This window comes from Uloborus diversus, chromosome 4 (genome assembly GCF_026930045.1).
Source record: "Uloborus diversus isolate 005 chromosome 4, Udiv.v.3.1, whole genome shotgun sequence".
Lineage (NCBI taxonomy): Eukaryota > Metazoa > Arthropoda > Arachnida > Araneae > Uloboridae > Uloborus > Uloborus diversus.
This window is the reverse complement of record NC_072734.1, coordinates 28,401,509-28,425,481: the sequence shown is the minus strand read 5'-3', so window position 1 is coordinate 28,425,481 and position 23,973 is coordinate 28,401,509. Positions and strand designations below refer to the sequence as shown.

Here is a 23,973-nt window from a genome sequence, read left to right as displayed (position 1 = left end):
TAAGTTTTGTAATTACGTGGTTCTTTGGCAGCAGCATCGGATGTTTTTGATCGTAGGAGAGAGTCTGACTCTTGGACAGTCGGCCACCAACTCGCAAGATACCTCCTTGGTCTAAGAACGCATTTAAAGAATTTAGTTTACTTGAGCGTGGGATTACTTTGTTACATTTTAAAGAGCTTATTTCATTGTGGAAAACACTTCCTTGAACAGTTCGTATTACAGTAAGAGTAGCGTGATGTAGTTCATCAGCAGATAGGAAACCTAAATGCTTTGAATTTGGATGTTTCAGGTTGAAAATAAATCGTTGAATCCATGCTGCTACTCGTATGAGTTTAGTGTATGAGGAATAATGAAGCATAAAATCAGGAATTTGTTGAACTTCAGCATGTGCGGTTATAGAGTTTTCGGGATCACATGGTTCATGGGTTACAGGTTGTTCTTTGTTCTCTGGTGAGGATGATTCTTCAGATAGCCAAGAGGGACCTGACCACCAAAGTTCATGATTTTGTAATTTTCTCGGTAATATACCACGTGAGGCACAGTCCGCAGGATTGTCTTCACTACATACATGCTTCCATGTAACGTCATCAGTTAGGTTTTGAATTTTCGCAATTCTATTTTTGACGAAATTATCAAGTTTTGCACTAGGATTTTTCAACCAGCTTAGAACAATTTCAGAGTCGGTACATAAGAATCTTTTCGAAATTGAGATATTCAAAGCTGAACAAACCGCCCGATAAAGGTTGGACAGTAGGACGGCAGCGCAAAGTTCCAATCGTGGTATAGTCACTGGTTTCACAGGAGCAACTTTAGCCTTTGAAGTAATTAGGTTGGTCTTTATTTCTCCTGTTGGCCTAATTACTTTGGTATAGATCACTGCAGAATATGCCTTTATAGAGGCATCACAGAATCCATGCATCTCAATAATTAAGTGTGAAGAGCTATAACAACTGATATATCTGGGAATCGTTATGTCATTTAAAATGTGACACTCTTCCCTGAATTTGTTCCAAACATTTAGCACATTGACTGGAATGGGATCGTCCCAAGAAAGTTTATCCTTCCAAAGTTGCTGGAGAAGAATTTTTAAAAGAATAGTGGAGGGGGATAAAAACCCTAAGGGGTCGAAAATATGTGCTATAGCCGAAAGTAGCTGACGTTTAGAAATAACCTCTAGATTTAAATTTACATTAATTTTAAAAGAATCAGTTTTAGTTGTCCAAATGATTCCAAGAATTTTTAGAGAGTCATCGTGAATCATCACAGAATGAGAATTAGATTTTACATTATCGGGAAGATCATTAAGAATTTCAGGATAATTTGATGACCACTTTCTCAAAGTAAATCCACCACTCTGCATTAGGTTATTAATTTCAGAAATTATAGCCGAAGCTTCATTCTTAGAATTGGCTCCTGTCAATAAATCGTCAACATAGAAATCATTTAAAGTGATTTCAGAGGCTAATGGGTAATTCAGTTTTTCGTCATGCGCCAATTGTTTCAGTGTCCGAATTGCCAAAAAGCTGGCACTTGCGGTGCCATAGGTAACAGTTTTGAGTCTATAATCTTCTATAGGGTCATGAGGAGAAAATCTCCATAAAATGCGCTGATAATCTGAGTGTTCCTCTGACATATTGATTTGGCGAAACATTTTCTCAATGTCTGCAGAGAATGCGATTTTATGAGTTCGAAACTTAATTAAATGGCTAAATAAATCAGTTTGTAATTTAGGACCAATTAATAATTCATCATTTAACGAATTTCCAAGAGAAGATTTTGCAGAAGCGTCAAAAACAACGCGCAGTTTAGTTGAGATGCTGTTTTCTTTAAAAACCCCATGATGAGGTAAATAAAAACAATTTTCAAAAGTTAATGAGTCGGAAGGAATTTTCTCCATGTGATTTAATTCTAAATATTCCTTCATAAACGAAACGTATTGATTTTTAAACGATTCATTCTTATTCAACCTTTTCTCTAAGCATTCAAAACGTTTTAAAGCCTGTGAGCGAGTGTCACCAAATGACGGATTAGATTTAAATGGTAGGTTTACTGAATATCTACCAGAAGAATTCCTAATTACTGTAGATTTATAAGTTTCTTCACAAATTTGATCTTCATTCGAAAGTAAATGATCATTTGGAATCGATTCAAGCTCACAAAATTTTTGAAATAATTCTCTCTCATCAAGCAATAAATTACAATTGGAAACATTGTCTTTCCTTTCAATTTGAGTGGAAACTCTACCTGTTAACAAAAACCCCAATTTTGAATTTATAGCTGAAGGCTCTCCCTTTGAACCCATAATGACTCCATCTAGAATTAATTCCGCAAACAAGTCAGCTCCTATAAGAATTTCAATAGGCGCAGGTTTAAAAAATAACGGATCTGCCAAAGTAAGCCCTGAAATATGAGGCCAGTTAGCTACCGGAATTTCAAAATTAGGCAAATTTGACGTAACTTTATTTACTACTAATGCCTTAGTTGTAAAGATTTCTCCTGGAACATACGGAGTAAATGTTAACTCCGTTTCAAAGAGCGAAGTTTCCGCTTTCACGCCATTGATTCCGCTAATGCAATGCACCGATTTTGTCAAAGTCAGCCCTAGGCGATCACTGCACTCTCTAGAAACGAGAGAATTTTGACTACCTCCGTCCACTAAGACTCTGCAATCGACATAGGCTCCTGTTCTATTTTTAGCCTTCACAACAGCGGTGGACAAGAGTGTATATGTAGAAGAAGCTGTCCCCCCCAAGGCTAAACTCCCTTCTGGGTTTAGGGTACCCGCTAAAGCGGAGGTTGAAGGTCGTTCTGAATTTCCCTCTGCACTGGCGTGAGCAGTTGAGGAAGTGACTTGAAATGAATGCAAAACACTGTGGTGTTTTAATTTGCAGACCTTGCACCTAGCAGATAGAAAACAAGACTCCTTTGAGTGGTTTGGACGTAAACAATTTGAACATAGTTTATTTGATTTTACAAATTCCCATCTGGAATTTATCGGCAATTTTGTAAATTGAGGACACTGAAACAATTTATGCCCTTGCTTGCAAAACACACATTCAATTATTTCTTCCTTCGCAATAGCATTATTAATGACTGCTTTCTTGGCAGTGGGTTTATTCTCGCTCTTAGAATAATTATCAGTTTTTGAATTGTCTTTTAAGGCATGCAAACTTCTCGCTTGCCTTTCTAAGAATTTTACAAATAAGTCATAAGTTGGGAGAGTTTTATCATCTAGAGATAACTGCCAATTTTGGCGTAATGAATCATCGAGTTTTAATTCTAATATATAAATCAAAATAATGTCGACGAATGAGTTGATTTCGAAACCAAGAGTTTTCAAATTTCTAATAGATTCATTGCATACATCTAATATTTCGTGCAATGATTTTGCAGTCACGACTTTGACTTTCTTTATATCAAAAACCTTTGAAATTAGACTGAATGCTAATTCACGTTTATTATCATATCTGTTTGTAAGTGTTTCCCAAGCTTGGGAGAAATTAGCATCAGAAATACTGAATCCCTTGATCAGCCTAGAAGCTTCACCTCTAACAGAAGCATGTAAATATTGCAATTTATGAATTTTGGATAACTCAAAATTATTAATAATAGATGTCGTAAATATTTCTTTAAACGACAACCATTCTTGAATGTTCCCATAAAATAATGGAAGATCGAATTTCGGTAAATTGATGTTTATTTGAGACTTGATTTCTTTAGGCTTCTCATGAGATTCATTGATTTTAGAAATTTGACGATTTATTGCTGAGCGAATAGTCAGAATTATATCTTTATGCTCTGCATAATCATCATAGAGTTCAGTGTCTGAGTCTGCTTCAAAAAGAGCATTAAAACAATCATTTAACTCAATGTCAAGATTAAGAATTTCATCTTTAAGGACCTCTAACAGGCATAAATCATCTAGCTCTTCTTTTATTTTAGTCTGAAATCTAGCAATTTCACGAATGATTAAATTAAATTTATTTTCCGTTGGTTTTGCCTTGGGTGGCATTTTAGAAAATGAAAACTTTTGATACAGACTCAGAAAAATGAATTAAAAAGGCAGGCTCAGGGTATCGACGGACCAAAAAATATTATGTATGATAGTTAACATGGAATGTAGATCTTAAGGAGCTGGCACTGCCTATAAAAATAGTTAAGAAATGCTGATGACTTACCCGCAGAGCGTATTTGGAAGGCTGGAAGGGTAATGAATAATGGTTAGGATACATCAAAAATAGGAAACATGAATTGGTTTAATGGATTTTGTTTATTACTTGATGGAATTAAAGAATGAGTTGGAGCATTTACATAAGCGTCCGAAGAGGCGGACGATCCTATCCAGTCTCCCCGTTATTCCGAGGAGACAGAAGTTTGTTTCTTTTAGTCGGGGGGAGGTGGTGCCCTCTTCCGTGGGTGGGACAGAACTGAACAGTAATCGTAATCAAAATCGTAATCGGCACATCTTAAATGTAATCAATTACATTTTTAAAATAATCTAATCATTGCTGTAATTGTAATTATGTTTTGGCAGAGGATCATAATGTAATCTCCTCTTTGTCAAGCTTGTAATCGATTACATTCTTTCGTAATTGACTCCAAGCCTGGTATAGACAAAAGATATGTTAATGAGCTAGTAAGTTTATCATTTAGTCATTTGCCAGGAAAAAAAGCAAAATTTAAGGAGCAAAATGTATTTTGGCATTACAAGAAATGGAGTTCCTAGCACTGATGTCGCATGGATCGTTAACTCTTAGTGTCACCAACCCCCTCCTGCCCCACCGCCCCACAACTAAAAGAAAAAACTTTATAAATGCTTAAGGTAAATATATGGTAAATATATGAAATTTGTCATTTTCAGAAACAACTTTTTTTTTGTGGCATAATAAAAGTTTGGAAGACACATAAATACAGGCATCGCAGCGTTCCTATATTCCTATATTTTCCTATATTTCTGAAAAAGGTTCCTATTTTCCTATAATTCCTATATTTTCCTATATTTTCAGTTTCCGCTTCCTTTTTTTTTTTTTTTTTTACTTTTCCCCCGACTTTTTGCTACTGCATTTCCGCGAGCGACGCGCAGACGCCATTTTATCTCAGCAGGGCTCCCAAATGGTCCGCTTTTCCCGCCAAAGTTCGTTTTTTATGGTAAAGTCCGCTTTAGACCGCTTTTTAACATTTCAGTCTGATTAGTCCGCTTTTACATAGTTTTTACTTAAATATCACATTTTAAAAGTTTTTTCATTTCGTTAAAAGTTACTGTACACCCAAACACGCCGCCGCAGCGCGTGTTAAACCAAGTTCGTACGCTCATTAAAAAAACCTTGAAAGGTTATTGGAAAAAAAAAGGTATTTTTTTTTTCAAGTGCTTGAAAACCTTGAAAATGTATGAAAAGTTTCTTTATTGCTTGAATTCTTTCAAAAATCATTGGATTGTGTTTCAATAGTGCAATTTTCTGAACATATATATATTCGGCTTGATTTATCGCGAAAAATTGCTTTTGTGTTTAAGGTTTCAATCCCTTTGCATCTTGTTAATATTTTGATGTTTTTACAATCCAAATTGATTTTGACATGACCTTAGCTTAGCTTATTTTTCGTTTAATTTCAATAATTAACGAAGGAATTATTTTGGAAACTATGGCAACATTGAACTTACTCGGATTTCGCGGAAAAATGCTTCTCGCGTTTGAAATTTCAATCCTTTTGCATCTTGTAAATATTTTGATGCGTTCCACAATTGGAAGTTATTTTAACATATGCTACCTTAGTTTAGTTTATTTTTCGTTTAATTTTGGTAATTAAAGAAGGGAAAAATTTGGAAACCATGACAACATTGAACTTATTTGTACTTCGCGGAAAATTGCATCTCGCGTTTGAAATTTCAATCCTTTTGCATCTTGTAAACATTTTGATGTTTTTGACAATTGGAAGCTATTTTGACATATGCTGATATAGATTAGCTTATTTTTCATTTAATTTCAATAATTAACGGAGGAATTATTTTGGAAGCCATGGCAACATTGTACTTACTCGGATTTCGCGGAAAAAATGCTTCTCGCGTTTGAAATTTCAATCCTTTTGCATCTTGTAAATATTTTAATGTGTTCCACAATTGGAAGTTATTTTGACATATGCTACGTTAGTTTAGCGAATTTTTCGTTTAATTTCAATAATTAACGAAGGAATTATTTTAGAAACCACGGTAACATTGAGCTTATTCGGACTTCGCGGAAAATTGCTTCTCGCGTTTGAAATTTCAATCCTTTTGCATCTTGTAAACATTTTGATGTATTTGACAATTGGAAGTATTTTGACATATGCTGCTATAGATTAGCTTATTTTTCATTTAATTTCAATAATTAACGAAGGAATTATTTTTTAACCCATGGCGACATTGAACTTACTCGGATTTCGCGGAAAAATGCTTCTCGCGTTTGAAATTTCAATCCTTTTGCATCTTGTAAATATTTTGATGTGTTCCACAATTGGAAGATATTTTAACATATGCTACCTTAGTTTAGCTTATTTTTCGTTTAATTTTAGTAATTAACGAAGGAAAAAATTTGGAAAACATGACAACATTGAGCTTATTCGGACTTCGCGGAAAATTGCATCTCGCGTTTGAAATTTCAATCCTTTTGCATCTTATAAATATTTTGATGTGTTCCACAATTGGAAGTTATTTTGACATATGCTGCTTTAGATTAGCTTATTTTTCATTTAATTTCAATAATTAACGAAGGAAATATTTTTAACCCATGGCAACATTGAACTTACTCGGATTTCGCGGAAAAATGCTTCTCGCGTTTGAAATTTCAATCCTTTTGCATCTTGTAAATATTTTGATGTGTTTCACAATTGGAAGTTATTTTGACATATGCTACGTTAGTTTAGCGAATTTTTCGTTTAATTTCAATAATTGACGAAGGAATTACTTCGGAAACCATGGTAACATTGAGCTTATTCGGACTTCGCAGAAAATTGCTTCTCGCGTTTGAAATTTCAATCCTTTTGCATCTTGTTAATATTTTGATGCTTTTTACAATTCAAAGTGATTTTGACATGACCTTAGCTTTGCTTATTTTTCGTTTAATTTCAATAATTAATGAAGGAATTATTTTTGAAACCATGGCGACATTGAACTTACTCGGATTTCGCGGAAAAATGCTTCTCGCGTTTGTAATTTCAATCCTTTTGCATCTTGTAAATATTTTGATGTGTTCCACAATTGGAAGTTATTTTAACATATGCTACCTTAGTTTAGTTTATTTTTCGTTTAATTTTGGTAATTAAAGAAGGAAAAAATTTGGAAACCATGACAACATTGAGCTTATTCGAACTTCACGGAAAATTGCATCTCGCGTTTGAAATTTCAATCCTTTTGCATCTTATAAATATTTTGATGTGTTTCACAATTGGAAGTTATTTTGACATATGCTGCTTTAGATTAGCTTATTTTTCATTTAATTTCAATAATTAACGAAGGAATTATTTTGGAAACCACGGTAATCATGAACTTACTCGGACTTCGTGGAAAATTGCTTTTTGTGTTTGAAATTTCAATCTTTTTGAATCATGTAAAGGCTGAAATATTTTTCCCAATCGAATGTTATTTTCCCATATGCCACCTTAGATTAGCATGTTTTATATTTAATTTAGTAGAAAATAAATGTTTTATGGGAAACATGCCAACATTGAACTTGGTTCGTGAAAATATGCTTCTGTGAGCTTTCAATAGTTTTGCATCTTATAAATATTTTTATATTTATGACAATTAGAAGTTATTTTGACATGATACGTTTTAATTTTTATTTAAATAACTAAAAAATTAATAATTTTTGTGTTTAATTCGAGTTTATTTAGTTTTTCAAACTTAATTTTGATTATTCTTTGCTTATTTTCGTTTATTACTGTGTTTTTGTGTGGGGGGGGGGGGATATTAAATTTAAATAATTGAGTACATAGCATTTTAAAGTAGCATTTGTATATGAAACAAAGTTGAAGTATGTAATTTCATCAAGTTGAATTTGTGTATATCATTTCATTGTCATGATGCCTGCTGTTGTTCTCATGTGCCAGCTAGGCTGGCAATTTGGGATGCGCTGCTTCATTTTTCCAACCGCACTGTCATTTGGTGTGAAGTCCGACTTCCACAGTACACACATGTCATAAGGACCAGTTTATAGGGTAGGCAATTATCCACAGCATAACATTAGATTCACACAAAGAAAGGACAAAGGAAAGTACGTCCATGCCCGAGCCGGGATTCGAACACGGACCTTCCTGTCGCAGTCAGACTTCTCTGACCACTAGACAAGGCAGGCGGCATGATGCCTGCTAAGGGGGGATTTGTTCCCCCACATAAAAGTTCAAAGCACTCATGGCCCTGCAATCATGGAGTAATTTTTTAATGTAAGCTTTATGCTTCTTGAAAATATACTTTGAATATGAAAATTGCAAAACTAAGCCTCATGTGATCTGCTTCCCTTTGTGATTGAGCATTTCAGACATTTTTAGGAAAACTTTGAATACAGTAGATCTGTTTGGTGTGTGATAGATTCATATCGGTTGTGAAGGGTATAATGCTATTAAGAAGCATTACAAGACAGAAAAACACAAAAATATTTTTAAACTAAGGAAAGATGAAGCACAGCTTCATCTATCCTTCTGTGGGACTACCAGCAACCCCCCCCCCCTGCCATCCAAATGTTTGTGTAAATAATATTATTATTCATTGGATAAAAAGAACAGTTGTGCAGAAGATAAAGGAATTGTATCATTAAAAATCTCAGTATTATGGTTAATTAACAAATTATCTTCATGGATTTAGCAGCAGGCAGCTAATTTGCCTTTTGGTGCTTCCTTGAAATTAAATGAATGGCCCTCCCAAGGTCATCTTTTTAATCCTAACTGGTCCTCTTTAGTCCTCTTTTTAATTGAAAATGGTCTCCTTCCTTTTCTAAAGCTAAAATGTGTTGAGTGCCCTGTACCGTGTTTCTTCCTGAGTGGAGCAGCGTTTGACTTTAGCTCGTCTCTGCAGCTCAATTCTGAGCCCATGAAGCTCCTGCGCAAGTCCTCGAAACTTCACTTTCGAACTCGGTGTCGATGAACTTGGGCGATCATGATGGGCGCATGGGCTGTGTAGGTTTTGATGATGTCATTCTAGGAAGGGCTCTCCGGCCACTTACCGTTTCAGGTCTCCACACGCACGATTTTTTTTCTTTTTTCGGAACTTTGCGTTTGGCTACTTTTGCAATTATTTCTACTTGCGGGATAGCTCATCTCAACTTCGATTGTTTTGGTTTTAATTGTGTGGAATGTAGGTGCTGCAGTTCGCGTATCAACTAAACGTTCATTTTAATAATAATGCCTCTGAAGAGGCCGCACAGCCAAGTTTTCAAAAAAGAATACGCAAAGCTGTTCTCGATTTTAAAAGAATTGAGGAAGTCGGAAAGACATGCACACTTTGGGGTCGTTCCAGACACAAATTGGGTCCGCTTTGCTGCCCCTTCACAAATTTACGCATCGTAAAAGCGGCCCCATTCACAAAATTCCACATTCAAAAGCAGCTCATTCACAAAATAAATATACAAACAACATAATAGGGTAAATCTGGAGCTATCATTTTTTTTCCAACCGGAAAGCTACCGGACCAGCAGCTACGTGTGAAACATAGTTGCCATATTTGGTCATTCACGGGATGGAATCAGACAAGATGCTTAAGTGCTTAAAATTCTAAGAACAAAGCAGAATTGTATTTTTAGACTTATTTATGCGTATGTATTGCACTTATGTCAGGTAGTGTTATTACATGTTTTTAATCAAATAGTAGTGCAGTCGAACCTGTTTATCTCGAACCTGCCTATCTCGAAAACCTCTCTGTGTCGAAGTTTTTCATTTTCCCTGCACATAAAGTATTAATTCAATGTTTTCCTCCATGTTTGTCTTGAATGAAATTTTCTGAAAACCTTCATAACTCGAATTTCGACTTAAGTGTCTTTCTTGAATCCCATCCACAACAATCTTTATTGACTGGAATTTGGAGACAGAAAGCACTTTTCTTAATATTAGCAGTCACATAATCCTCCAGAATTAAAACTTTATGTACAAAAAGCAAGTTTTCCAGCAATTAAATCCATTCTGAAACTGAGAGGAAGGGGACATTGTTGATTAGTAAAATTGCTCCCAAAGTTTTACTTTCGAGTCACTGCTCCAATTACTTATTTTTAGAACTTTTTTCAAAACTTCTGTATCTCGAAGCCTCCATATCTCGAATTTTTCTTATGTGCCGTAAAATTCGAGATAGACAGGTTCGACTGTATTGCATTTTGAAAAAAAAATGTCCTACTGGCCTGCCTTGTTATAAAAATTCCTGTATGTCCTCTTTTTTTTTATTTTCAAAATGTTCCTATATTATTTCGAAAAATTCCTATATTTGCAAAAAATTCCTATATTTTCCATCGAATTCCTATATTTTTTCAGAAAATTCCTATATTTTCTATCCAATTCCTATTATTTTTTTCAGAAAATTCCTATATTTTCCTATATTTTTGTTGGCAAATGTCACTTCTATCCCTGTAAATATTTTGGAAGGAATATAAACTGCGAATCCATTTATGCAAAATTTGTCTTAGATGTATGTAACCTCCTCTTTTCCCTGCCATATTTTGCACTTTGTTTTTGCTAAATTTGTTGAATTAAATATAATTTTAGATATATTGGTAGAAGTTTTCAGAATTAAAATATTTATTTTTGTATAAACTATGAAATCCTCTTTTAATGTCATTCGGTGTGCCACCTCTCTCCCGCTACTGATTTCAAGGAATCTTTTTTAAATGGAAGAGTACCTGAGCTTTTGAATGGAATGCGTCACTTTGCATCCATTTACTTCATTTACTTACATCTTTTTGCATTAAAAAGGACTCATTGTAATCTCAAAACTTGGCTTCCATATTTTTCACCAAGTTGCGCTTTTAGTACTGCTTTAAAATATAACATTCTGGTGCTGAAATCTGGCATGATATATAACTTTTCTGTCTTGTATATATTTTGTAAAACTTAAACAAGCAAGTTAATTTTTAAAAAATAAATAAAAACCTTGCATAGTGATTAGAAATTCCTACATCAACCAGCCCTTGGGTCCACTGAAGGTCAGTCATAAAATTTAAGATATATTTCATTTGAGGCACTAAATATCATGTTGTGATCACAAAGATTATTTTTTTCTAATGCTCAATGCATAGAAAATTGAATGCTAAAAATTGTTGATTTGTGGAAAAAACCCTGAGTTGGAACCAACTTTTGGAATTTTCTTGGGTCACAAAAAAGTTTTTTCGAAGAAAAAAAAATACGTTTTCTAAAATCATTCCCAGAAACCATTGTAAAATTTTTAGCGCAATTAAAAATGGCATGTATCCGACCTGCCTGACTCTTATAAAAACTGGCTCTTAAAGTATCTCAAATATTTGATAACACCATATCTGTTCGCTGTTTTGAATGAACTAAATTAAATATAATAAAATCTTCTATTGCAGAAAATGAAGCTCTAAGCAACTAATGAATGGTTTTAAATTTGTTTCATTTACTCATTCATTACAGAAGCAAAATGAACCCATCACTCAGTGACTGTAAACTTTTCAATTGTACTTTTCAATTGACTGTAAATATCTCAGACAAAGGTTCAGCATATGAAAAAAGTTTATTCAGTGCAGCTAAAAATGTAGTTTGTTCTGCAGTTGAAGATTGAACAGAAATGTTATTAAATGAGCATGAATTGGTGTTTGTTTGTAAATTTAGCATACTTTGAAGCTTATTTAAATAAGATATTTCTCATTAATCATGCATTTAGCAAATTATGCCTTTTGCTTTTTTTTAAGTATCTATTAAAACTTTGCATTCAATTTCTTGCTTTCTTTGAGCCACTAAAAGTGCTTATATAAAGATACGAGGGTTATTCGTAAATTAAGGTCCGAATTTCCGTATCCAATTGAATGTCGCGCCTACATTGAAATATGCATGCGTACGGATTCCGGACATGCCTTGTTCATCAAACGACGCCATTTGCATTGGTATTGATGCAGTGTTCTTTGTACAGTGCCAGTTTAAAATGTTTAAAACAATCGATCGGCCCGCCAAGTGTGAAATACAAATGGTGATTCGGTTTTTAACAGCAACGAACGTTCCAGCAGCAGAAATCCATTGACGGATAAACGAAGTGTATGGCCCCAATGCGATGAGTGACAGCAATCTACTATTCACACTCAAAATCTGATCAGATCTTTTGAATGGGAACAGATAAACCACCTACCGTACAGTCGGGACTTGGCTCCGAGTGATTTTCACTTGTTCCGCTACCTAAAGGAGTTTGTCAGCGGCAAGTGTTTCGCCACAGATGACGAGGTGAAAATAGCAGTTAAAGACGGATTATTTTCACAGCCGGCAGACTTCTATGACTTAAGCATACAAAAGCTTGTAGAACATTATGACAAATGTTTAAACAAATATGGTGGCTCTGTAGAAAAATAGAGAAACATGCAAGGAATTCAATTTAAAAAAGTTTTTGGAAAATATCTGTTCATTTTTTGTAAGAAATCGGATCTTACTTTAAGAATAACCCTCGTATAATAAATTTTGCATTGCGTAAAAAAAAAAGTATAGCACATATTATCATAGTCAGTTTGAGCCTTGGGGGAATCTTCTGTAGGTGAGAGTTCTTCACCCGAATAATTTTGTTACTTTTTGCAATATTTCTGATAATATATGAAAAGAAATTAATGTCTTTAATACACTTTAATAAAAGGTTTTGTCACATTTTTAATTTGTAATCCCACATTTTAAATTTTACTTAAAATTGCAAATGATTAATTTATGTGCTTCATTATTCACCACAAGAATTCTTACATTGTTTTAGTACATAGTGCTATGTTATGGTACATGTCGGCATTACCACTAATATCTTACATTGTTCCTATATTTATCTTAGAAGTTATATTTTTTCTTTTATGTAATGTAATATGTGGTACTTTTTTTATAGTTGCACATAATTGAAGTTGGTCAAGCTCCTGCTGGAAATCAGCCTTATCCGAAAAAAGCTGTTGATGTGTTTTTCCCCGCTGAAGCCCAAAATGATTTTCCTGTTGCTATGCAAGTAAGATATCAAAATACATGTATGTGTAATCATAAGTTTAAAAAAAAAAATATTAAAAAATTAAATAAGTATACATTAGATAGTGATTTTGTGGAAATCTCCAGTTGCTTTTCTACCATCTGCTGATATTTTGGTCTTTTTTTTCCAGTTACCCGCTTTTATTTGCTGCTCCCTGAAAGTAATGAACCACAAAAGTGTTTCACACATTTCTTCAGAAAAGAAAATTTTTTTAATAAACTAAAAGCTTATTTACAAAATCTATGCGTATTTTGATAATTAGGCATGTAAAATAAAGATCTTAGGCGTAACAAGCATGAATTTTCTCCTGGCGAGGAGTTTTTAAAATTCCTTACCTATTGCTTACCAGTGGCACTAGACTTACATCTTGAAAAAGAAAAAAGAAGCATCTGAGAAAATCGAGGTTTTGTATTATAGGATATCAGTGGATTTAACCTCAAATGCTAAAATAACTATCAAACGATTTGTGGTTTTTCACTGATTTTTTGAAGTCTATTATAGCTTACAATTCAAATTTAAATATTTTTTTTCTGAATTGTAAGATTTTATTGTGCGACATTGAATTATGATGTGCTACTAAAAATACACCAGTTATGTAAACTAACTCTGCTCATATTATAGCAAGCAAGGTCAACCCTAAAAACTAAACTCTATTTTATAATTTGAAACCAGTTAATATCTTCATTATTTTTAGTTAATATTTTTTCCAAGCTCATATCTTCAAATGAACAGAATTAAAATAAAGTTTCTTTTCGTATTTGAGTCCAGTGATTTTAATTCACAATTGATACATTAAGTTAATATTTAATCTTTTTTTTTTCTTCACAGATAAGTTCAAAGCATGATGTCATTTATCTGATAACAAAATACGGCTATATTCATTTGTATGATATTGAGAGTGCTACGTGCATCTACATGAACAGAATTAGCAGCGACACAATTTTCGTCACGGCACCTCATGAAGCAACAGCTGGAATCATTGGTGTGAACCGAAAAGGACAGGTAAAACTTTTAAATTTAATGTATATATCTGAAGTATCTCTGAAATGAGATCAAATATATTTTGTTTGAATCTGAAAATTATCCCAGTGTAGCAGGGATTTAAATCTTTGTTGGTTCAAGGTAGTTTGGGATGATCCAAATCAGTTCACTGAGACTGATTTAAGTTTCTATTAGTGAAAGATATTATTTATTCTGAAAACAGTGTTGGACACAAAGTTTTTCATTCTTATTTTTTAACACTAGAAAGACGGCATTTTGCGTATACAGTGAAACCTGTGTAAGTTGACCACTTGCGGTACAATACTTTGGTGGTCAACTTAGACAGGTGGTCAACTTATAAAGGGGGTAATGATGATGATTATTATTATTATTATTTATTTTTTTTTTTTGTAAGTCTTGCACCATGCATTCATTTTTTGCCTAATTGACACTTACTCTTTCTGTTCAACTCACTTTCATTGTTTAGCATTACTTTGAATCAATAATATAAAATGTTATTCGAATATTTTTAGAGATTATTTTCCCAGAATGATGTATAGTATGTTATGAAAATTTAAAATTTCAGTAAATTGATCAAAAAAAAAGTCTTATTGTTCATGAAAAGTTAATCATTTTATATTAATAGTTCCTAAAAAATTATAGTTAATCAAAAAATAAAATTTTTTTCGCTTAACAACATAAGAAAAACAAGTTTGGAGAATAAAAGGGTTCTTAGTAGTTTTCCCATGTGGTTAAACTCAAAAGGAGGTTTAGTTATGCTGCTGTTTCATTAGTTGGTAAAATGCTGGTCTGGCCTCAAAAATATTCTTGGGAAGCTATAAAAAAAATAATAAAAATAATAATTTGTTGAATAAAATTTTTAAAAATAAACCAAGTGGTCAACTTACAAAGGGTTTTTTACAATACTCCAAACCAAATTTGGGGTTCATTAGTGGTCAAGATAGACAGGTGGTCAAGATAGAGAGGTGGTCAAGTTACAGAGGTTTTCTTTCATTATATAAGATAGGACTAATTCCGTTCCTGACAAAAGCGGTCAACATAGACGGGTGGTCAACTTACAAAGGTGGTCAACTTTACAGGTTTTACTGTACCTAGAAAGACTAGCAGCGGTCACTTTGACCGCCATACTTAAAAGATTGGAAATTTCTCCTTTCGGGATTTTTAACCATAGAAAAGATTTGTTTAAACATGTCGGAATTTAATTTAACGATTTAATCGTAACATAGTCTGCAATTAAGTCTCAGATAGCTTTTTTTAATTTTATGTTCGATGAAGTGAAATACACATGATTTACACAATTGGCATTGAGAAAGAGCAAATTTGTACAAAAAAGGAAATTTTCTTAGCATGTAATAACTAACTAGTACTATAATCAACCATGCATGTGTTTGGTTTAAAAAATATCTAAATATCGCAAGATACCGTACATTACTATCTTTTACAGTATTTCGAAATACTTATGCTATCACGTCCGTCACCTGTATATTAGCCATTAAAAGTTTTTTTTTGGCAATCAGAACAAATGCTCGTAGATTTATTTCTGCATAGTTTAATTTCACACTATTTTAATCCTTTTCCTCAGGTAGATACCTATTTATATGCAGCAAAATTGATCAGTGGAGCTGACTTGGAGAAATAGGAGTTCTGTTTTTTAAATTTTCCCCTTTTTTTTCGGCATTGGACCCTTTTCCCCTTTTTTTTTTATATTTTGAGCATCAGATTTATTAGCGAGGTTTCTTCTGATTCTAACTCAGAAGAACAATTCTTTCCTGCAAATCTAGGCTCCGAAAAATATTCGCAATAATCTCATGAGAGCAAACTATTCTCATCGCTAGGAATATATTTCTCTTCAGATAAGTCACTGTTCATTCGAATCATAATCTGTTTTAGATAAATCTGCAACAGCTTTAGGAATTAATGTTCCTATAAGTTTGGCTTGGTTCTTCTCAACATCATGAAGATAATTATGTGACCAAGCACTTCATTATCATCGAAGAAAATAAACGTCAATGCTTCAAGCACATGTTTTGGTGTACAATTATAGCCTACATTTTTGGAATTTACCTGTTTATATTTACTACTTTTTAGACCCAAACTAATTTCACGTGTCCAGTCACATGCTTTTAAAATTTACCTTTCTCAACTTTGCTCCCTGTGCAGATAACAGAAAACTGAAACCATGCATCCAGCAGGTGTTTTGCATTTTCCTAACAGTGCAAAGAATTAAACCTGACCAGCAGGTACTACTCAGGCTCAAAAGAACATTACTCACCCTGACAACTAACAATAGTCCATAGTACACACAACTGATAAGAGAAAAAAGAAAACGGATGCATAAAAAAAGGTTCACTTAGCGGTCAAAATGACCGTAGTCAGTCTTTTTAGGTATAAACATTTATAGCAACTATAACAATAATCCTAAAGAAAAAAAAATTACTGTTGTAAAATCTTAATAAATAGTTAGGAAAAGTCAATGAAGGAAAAAGTTTGAAAATGAAACACAGCAAATATGAGCATTTGAAAATAGTTTGCAGTCAAAATGACCGCTTCCGTCTTTCTAGTGTTAATAAAGAACGCACTATTTGCATTTATGTCTGTATTGTAAGGAGAACAGTTTTTCACAATAATAACATACTTAGAGATATTTCAAATAGTATCTTTGAAATTTAGTGCAAGAATATTGTAAATAAACTGCAACTTTTTAAAACTTGCGCTTTTTACCTTTCTTCTTCATGAAACAGGAAACATCAGATTTTCATGAAAAATACCTTATGCGTAAGAAATAGTTCAACCATTGACTTGAAATAGTGTTTTACTTCATGATATCTTACTTTTAAACTTTAAAATCACTCTCCTGAAAAATAACGTTTCTTGAGATGTGATGTGTTGAAAGGAGCAAGCAAATGTTTATGCATTTGAAGATAGTATTGAAATACAATAGTCTCAAAAATCCGAGATAATTGGGGCTGACCTCGTCTCGGATTAATGAAAACTCTGATTATCTGGAAGTTCTTCAAGATGAAAGTACACTAAATCTGACGACATGGAGCAGCAACTTTTACTTCCTTGCGTAAAGAAAAGGAACTATTATCTAAACTAAAAATGCATTGCTCAAATTTCAACATAAATTTCCCATTTAATTGCATCTAAACAAATTTTGACTAGTTTTTCTCAATATTCGTACTTATTTATGTGTGCAAAGCAAGCAAAATGTGCATTTGATTTTTTCTGAACCCATTTCGTCAAGTTTTATGATGTATTTACCGATGTGTGTGCATGAGTATGTATGTATCTTTGATTACACAAAAACGGTTAGTTGTTGGAAAATTTGAATTTTGTAGAGGCAACTCTTGAGGCGTCAAATTATGCACCTACTTTTTCGATTACAGAATATTCCCAAAGGGTTATGTTCTCTGTGTGTGTCCCCTAGGTGGGCAAACCTGAGTTTTCTTGGTTTGTTAAAGGTTTTAGGAAATAAAGATCTTTAATGAGGCAATAGAAGTAGAGGAATTCTAATATTCTAAAACAATAGTGCCCAATATACTGCCGGCGAAATTGATCCATGTAGCCCACTGTTAGGTTCAATTTCAGGGGAATCAAACACTGTTCTGGAATTTCTAAACCTATTAATTTACAGCCTGAGTAAAAACTTTAAGGTTAGTATAATTTTCTTTGAAAAAAAGGAAAAAGAAGCTAAAGGGATTTTAATATTGTATTATTAATGTTCATTGGTAAGAAATAACGCAACAGACAGGATTTGTAAAGCATGCAATAAACCAGAAAAGCAGTGGTTTATTCAAAGTTAAGTGTTTCATCTTGAATAAAAACTTTAAGGCCACTAGTATTTTTAAAAAACTGCAAGTATTTATACTGGAATAAATGTCACCTCAGTTAACAAGATTGTGGAAACCCTTCAACTTGCAGTTTTGTGATTAATTTCTTCAAATTTTTTGTCCTACTGGTGATGATATCGTAAGGTAAAAAGTTTAACTGTTCAAGAAAGAGGGAAGATTGAAACTTTTTCTTAAACAAGGATAAGTAGGCTTAGTATTGCGAAAAAACAAAAAGGTCAAGGACTGACGTCAACATTTTTGTTTGATTTAAACACCATTAGGGTAAAAAAAAAACGGGAAAACTTTAAGCTTTGTCCTCGTGTCATGGAAGAAGAGTTTGGAAACTTACATTACCTGAAAAGTACTCAACTAGGAAACTTATTCAGGAGATAGGTTTAAATGTTTGTCAAAAACAATATATAACACAATTAGAAGGTGTGGAAGTTTTATTAATGCTGCAAAATTGCGTAAACTTCAGTTATTGAAAATGCACAATATAGAGCGTTTCAACTTTAGCTAGGAAATCATGACGGGATAACCAATGGATACAAATAATTTAAACTAACGGAAAGAAGTGGAGTTTGGATGGACAAAACGGATGGAAGTACTATTGGCATGATTTACGAAAGGAAAAAGATATTCTACAAACGCCAATTAAATGGATGCTCTGTCAGAACTTGAGTGCTTTGCTTACAATAGTGTGTGTTCAGTTGCGTTTGTTTCAGGTAAAATGAACTCACAAGCATATCAAAATGTCCTCCAAAGTCAGCTTTCTAAATGCTGAATTTATTGCTGGAGAAAATTGAAAATATCAGCAAAACAATGCATCTATCCGTTTGAGTAACAGTGCAAAAAATGGGCTACAAGTAAACAATGTTGAAACTTTGAAATACCAACTAAGTCTCCAGATCTCAACCCAATAGGGAACTTATTGGGTGACTTAGCAAGAAGAGTCATTTTATTTCATCAATAGAGCTGAAATCTACTATCGAAGATTATTGGTAAAAAATACATCCCGAATTTTGTCAAAAACTAGTTTTATTCATGAAAACAAGAATATTTGAAGGAATGTGGTTCCCACACAAGCTTATAAATATTTGAATTTTTGTCCATATGCTTTTTTCTATGTTGGCCTTAAAGATTTTACTCAAGTTCAAATATTGATCTGTAATATTTTCTGATGATGAAATTCTTACAATTAATTTTTTTTGTCTTTTTTACTTGTATTTAAGGTTAATAATGATCACTCATATGACTTTTTGATCCTAAGATTAAGGTGTGTTCAATTTCTCAAAACAGTGCACTGGACTTAAAGTTTTTACTCAGACTGTATGTGCATTTGAAAATGTGTAAATTAGTAAACAAGTACATTTGAGTCAAGATTTATTTGCTACTGAATGATTTTTTATAAATATCTGTATTAGAAACATGAATATACTAAAGAACATGAATATACTTTAAAGAACCAAAATACTGTCATGTTACATGGATAAGATGCATTATTGACACTAAAAGGCAACTTTTAAAGCAAATTTATTGATACTTAGGAATGACTCGCTCAACCTTTGTCCCATTCTTTATCATTCTACCCTTTTTTAAAGAAAATATTAGACATTTAATAATCATTATATTGCACTTACTGTATTTTTACTTCACTTAAATTTATGTAAAGAAGACAAAAAAGACGAAATTAGTTTTTTCAGTGTGTACTAATGTTTTTTCAACCACAAAGAAGTGTTTCAATGCGGTAGTTGCACTCACGTAGAAGTTTTGCTTATTCACATTTCCAAAAATTGGCAACTTTGATATTAAATAGTACTATTCTCTTTGTGTAACAAGGTCATGAAACTTTTTATGAAGTCATGAAAAAGTCTTGGAAAAATCATGAAATTTTTTCATCAGAATAGAGTATGAACCCTGTCTGATATTTTTGATGTTTTTCCCCTTTGAAAAGAAATAAAAAATATGCGAACCAGGGAAGGGAGGGGGGAATATTCCCTCCTCTCGGATTGCAGTTCCGTCGCAGAGAGAAGAGTTGCGGGAGGGGGTATCATAGCTAATTGAAATGAAATAAATACAATGTGTTGAGTTAGAACCCAAATGTAAACAGTTGGTTCAAAAAATTTATTTAGAGCAAAATTTAAATGATTTGACACCAGGGTGGAGATAATATTTATTTTCATAGAGCTTATCTTGTGTGTGGTTTGTGCAGTGTGCTTTGCTGTTCTGTGAAGTTGGATTATTTCTTGCACATGTAATTTTTAAAATTAGTCACTAACATTTTGCTTAAAAAATGTAAATATTAATTTGTTTTATTGAAATGCCACGGAAAACGAAATTCTCTTCCTTGTTGGAAAAAGCAGACAGAAATGGATGCAAGATCAGCGCATGGTGCGATGCAGAAAAAGAAATTACTGGTTGTACATTATGTTTCCAGTATTGATAATCAAGGATTTTCACATTGTCTAATGCTAATGCGGCGAGACATAAGGGGTTGACAAGTAGCTTGAAAAATCAAGCTGTATTTTGAATTCCTTGTGAAACTCCTACTGAAAACGAATTTATTATGATGAAGCAATCCAAAGCTTTTGCTCCAAATTCACTTCAAGATAAAATTTTGAAAGTGGAGATTTTCTTAGTTTTAGTTTCCCTTAAAAAAATCATTCATTTTCATCTTTAAATGGTTTATCTGTAATTTACAAGGACATTTTTGATTCTGAAATAGCAAATTATCTGATAAAAGTTATGTACATAGTAAATTTTGGACTTGCACTTTATTTTAAATCTCTCCTTATTAAGGATATTTTTTCATCATTCTTTGCAATTCACTTCAATGAAACAACAAGGCAAGTCAAAAAGCAATTGGACATATATTTATCCTACTGGTATGTGATATACTTCTATTTCATAATGTGTCACTGTGTTGGAGAATAAAAGATTGAATACATTTTATTCAAGATAGAATTGCAATTGATAGCAGATAATGCAATTGTGATCAAGGCACATATTCAAGATAGAATTTAAAAAGTTTTATCATCCGCTACGAAAATCAAGCTTATAAAATACATTTAAGTTTATTTTTGTTGTCCTAAAATTTTATGAAAATTGTCCTAAAATTTCTGTAATCATCACTCAGGCCCCTGTAGATCCTCTGAACATCACAAGCACTCATACTTTATTTGTTTTAACTCTTTTTTTCTTGTTTTATTAGGTTCTTTCAGTCAGTGTTGAAGAAGAAAATTTCATTCCTTACATAAATAATGTGTTGCAAAATCCCGATCTTGCCTTGAGGATGGCTGTAAGAAATAATTTATCTGGAGCTGAGGATTTGTTTGTTAGGAAATTCAATACTCTGTTTACAAATGGACAGTATGCTGAGGCAGCTAAAGTTGCAGCAAATGCCCCAAAGGTAGGTTAACTTTGTTTGGTAGGTTAATTTTGTACACCTTTTTTGTTATTGTTCTTCATTGAGTTTTTTTTTTTTTTTTTTTCTTTAAAGGGAATTTTAAGGACACCACAAACAATACAGAGATTTCAACAAGTTCCTACGCAAGCTGGTCAAACAGCTCCTTTGTTACAGTATTTTGGTATTCTCTTGGATCAAGGTCAATTGAATAAATTTGAATCCTTAGAGTTGTGTCGTCCTGTTTTACAACAAGGTAGAAAACAACTTTTAGAGAAATGGCTGAAAGATGATAAGGTAAGAAAGACATTTTTTTAAAAAAATACTTGTAAGACATTTCATGTAAGATTCAAGAAATTAATTTCTTACCGTGAGATTATGTGTTTAAGAGGTTTATAACGTATCTAAGCATGGCGTCGACACACCTGGAAAATAACCTTGAAGAATCCTGAGGCAAAGAATATGATATTGAATATGATTATAATGAAATATTATGCAAAACTAATATTTGCGTAGTTTCTATTTGAGTTGATAACTATTTAAATCTTTTTTTTATAATTTATCTTTTTTATATTATAAAAAAGGATCTAGCATTGAAATTGGGTACCGAAACTATTTTCTTTCTTTTCTTTATTTTTCTCAAAGTATAATTGCGTGTTTAAATAGAAAATTTAAATTTCGGACTAGATCAATGTATACAATGGAGTCTCACTAATCCAAGGTTTGGTTAATCCAGGTAGCTTACCTGATTTACTTCTTATTTAGTTTTGGAACAGACACAAACCTCATTGATTAGAAACTGAGAAATGTTAAGCAAAATTCTTAGGGTTTTTACTCCAATTCCAATGGGTTTCATGGTCTGGTAACTGTGAGCATTAAATTAAGAAAAGATACTAAAGATTGGTGAGTGGACTTTTTAAGTTGTCTGTAAAATGTAACATTAGAGGTGGGAAATGTAGGCAAAGGAATAGTAAACAGGATTTATTTGAAAAGCAAGGCTTTCTGATTTGAGATATAGTAATGCATTTTTTCACTCGCATAAGAGTTAATTGTCACTTTCATGGTATGTATTCTAAAAAATAGTGCAAGAGTAGTGATTTGAAAAGCATTATTTTCCTTGCTTTTTATATTTTTATCTTGAATTTCTTTGTATTCAAAGTATTCTTGCACATTAGTTTGTTTCTTTGGCTTATGAGGCTTTTAAAGTGAAATCCTACCTGCTATTCTGGAAGGCAATGTTTGCGCATTATTAGGGCAGTGTTTCAAATGAAAACATATTTTGCTGTTAGTGCATGATTGGAATTCAATGAAATATTAACATTGTGATAAAAACATGCTTTTTTAATAGTTGGAATGCAGTGAAGAACTTGGTGATTTAGTAAAGCAAGTAGATCCAACGTTAGCTTTATCAGTGTACCTTCGTGCAAATGTGCCAAATAAGGTAATTTCTATGTTTATTCAATCTTAAGTTTCTAGTGTGCATATTTTGAACATATATAATTAACATAGCAAACCTAAGATGTTTTAAAATGCAAATTAATATTCTTGGTCTATTGTAGGTTATTCAGTGTTTTGCAGAAACTGGACAATTTCAAAAAATTGTTCTATACGCTAAAAAAGTTGGATTTACTCCAGATTATGTTGGTTTACTGAGGCAAGTTATGAGAATAAATCCAGACCAGGGAGCATCATTTTCACAAATGTTAGTACAAGATGATGAACCACTTGCTGATATTAACCAAGTATGTATGTAAAAATTTTAAGGAACTAAAATATTTTGAATAATATTATTATAAATAATGTTAATATCCTGTTTTCAGATTGTTGATATCTTTATGGAGCAAAATCTAGTTCAACAGTGCACTGCATTCTTATTAGATGCGTTAAAGAATAACAGACCGTCAGAAGGAAATTTACAAACTCGACTCTTAGAGATGAATCTTGTAACTGCTCCCCAGGTTAGTTTTTCATAGTTTTTTTTAAATTGATAATTCTATTTTTAAGAACTTACACTTGAACTGTTTTTGAGGGAGTATTAAGTCTATTTCTTATTCTAGTATTATAACTTCAAAATAACTCTAAATGTTTGGTAGTGCAACTGATGCTAGATACTTGAATACTTAATTGCAAGAGTAGTGAGAAATAATGGGAAGGCAGACCTATAAAAAAATACCTAGCATTTAAAAAACTTAATTGATGTTTTGCTGTGTTAAATATTAGTCAATACCTATTTTTTTTTCAAAGGACTTACAATGTAGTTATTCTGGTACTATAATTCAGAACATTAAGTCCTTCTGATTACGTGCAGTTAAAGAAGACAGCCCTGCAAACATAAAAATAAGCTTTATGTTGAAAGTATGTCTGGTGTTAATATGCATACCTTGATATATACATGCATGCCTTTATAACTTACATAAATACCTTTTTTCCTGAACTAAAATTAAATTAGAAAAAAAAATTTAGAAAAAATCATTGAGAAAAAAGTTAAATTGAAACATTCTGGAGTATATCCCAATGAATTTAAATGGCTTAATTCCCCCTACGTCTCCAACATTTCATTCCTATAA

General features: G+C 32.6%; 1 protein-coding gene across 1 annotated transcript in view; it reads left to right on the top strand.

Annotated features, from left to right (window-relative positions):
* Positions 1 to 23,973, top strand: part of LOC129220127 (clathrin heavy chain 1-like) — a 94,344-nt gene that overhangs the window by 24,896 nt on the left and 45,475 nt on the right. The window contains 7 exon segments of the mRNA XM_054854471.1: positions 13,037 to 13,150; positions 13,997 to 14,170; positions 21,215 to 21,412; positions 21,503 to 21,703; positions 22,755 to 22,847; positions 22,966 to 23,148; positions 23,227 to 23,364. Coding sequence (XP_054710446.1) covers positions 13,037 to 13,150; positions 13,997 to 14,170; positions 21,215 to 21,412; positions 21,503 to 21,703; positions 22,755 to 22,847; positions 22,966 to 23,148; positions 23,227 to 23,364 — 1,101 coding nt within the window.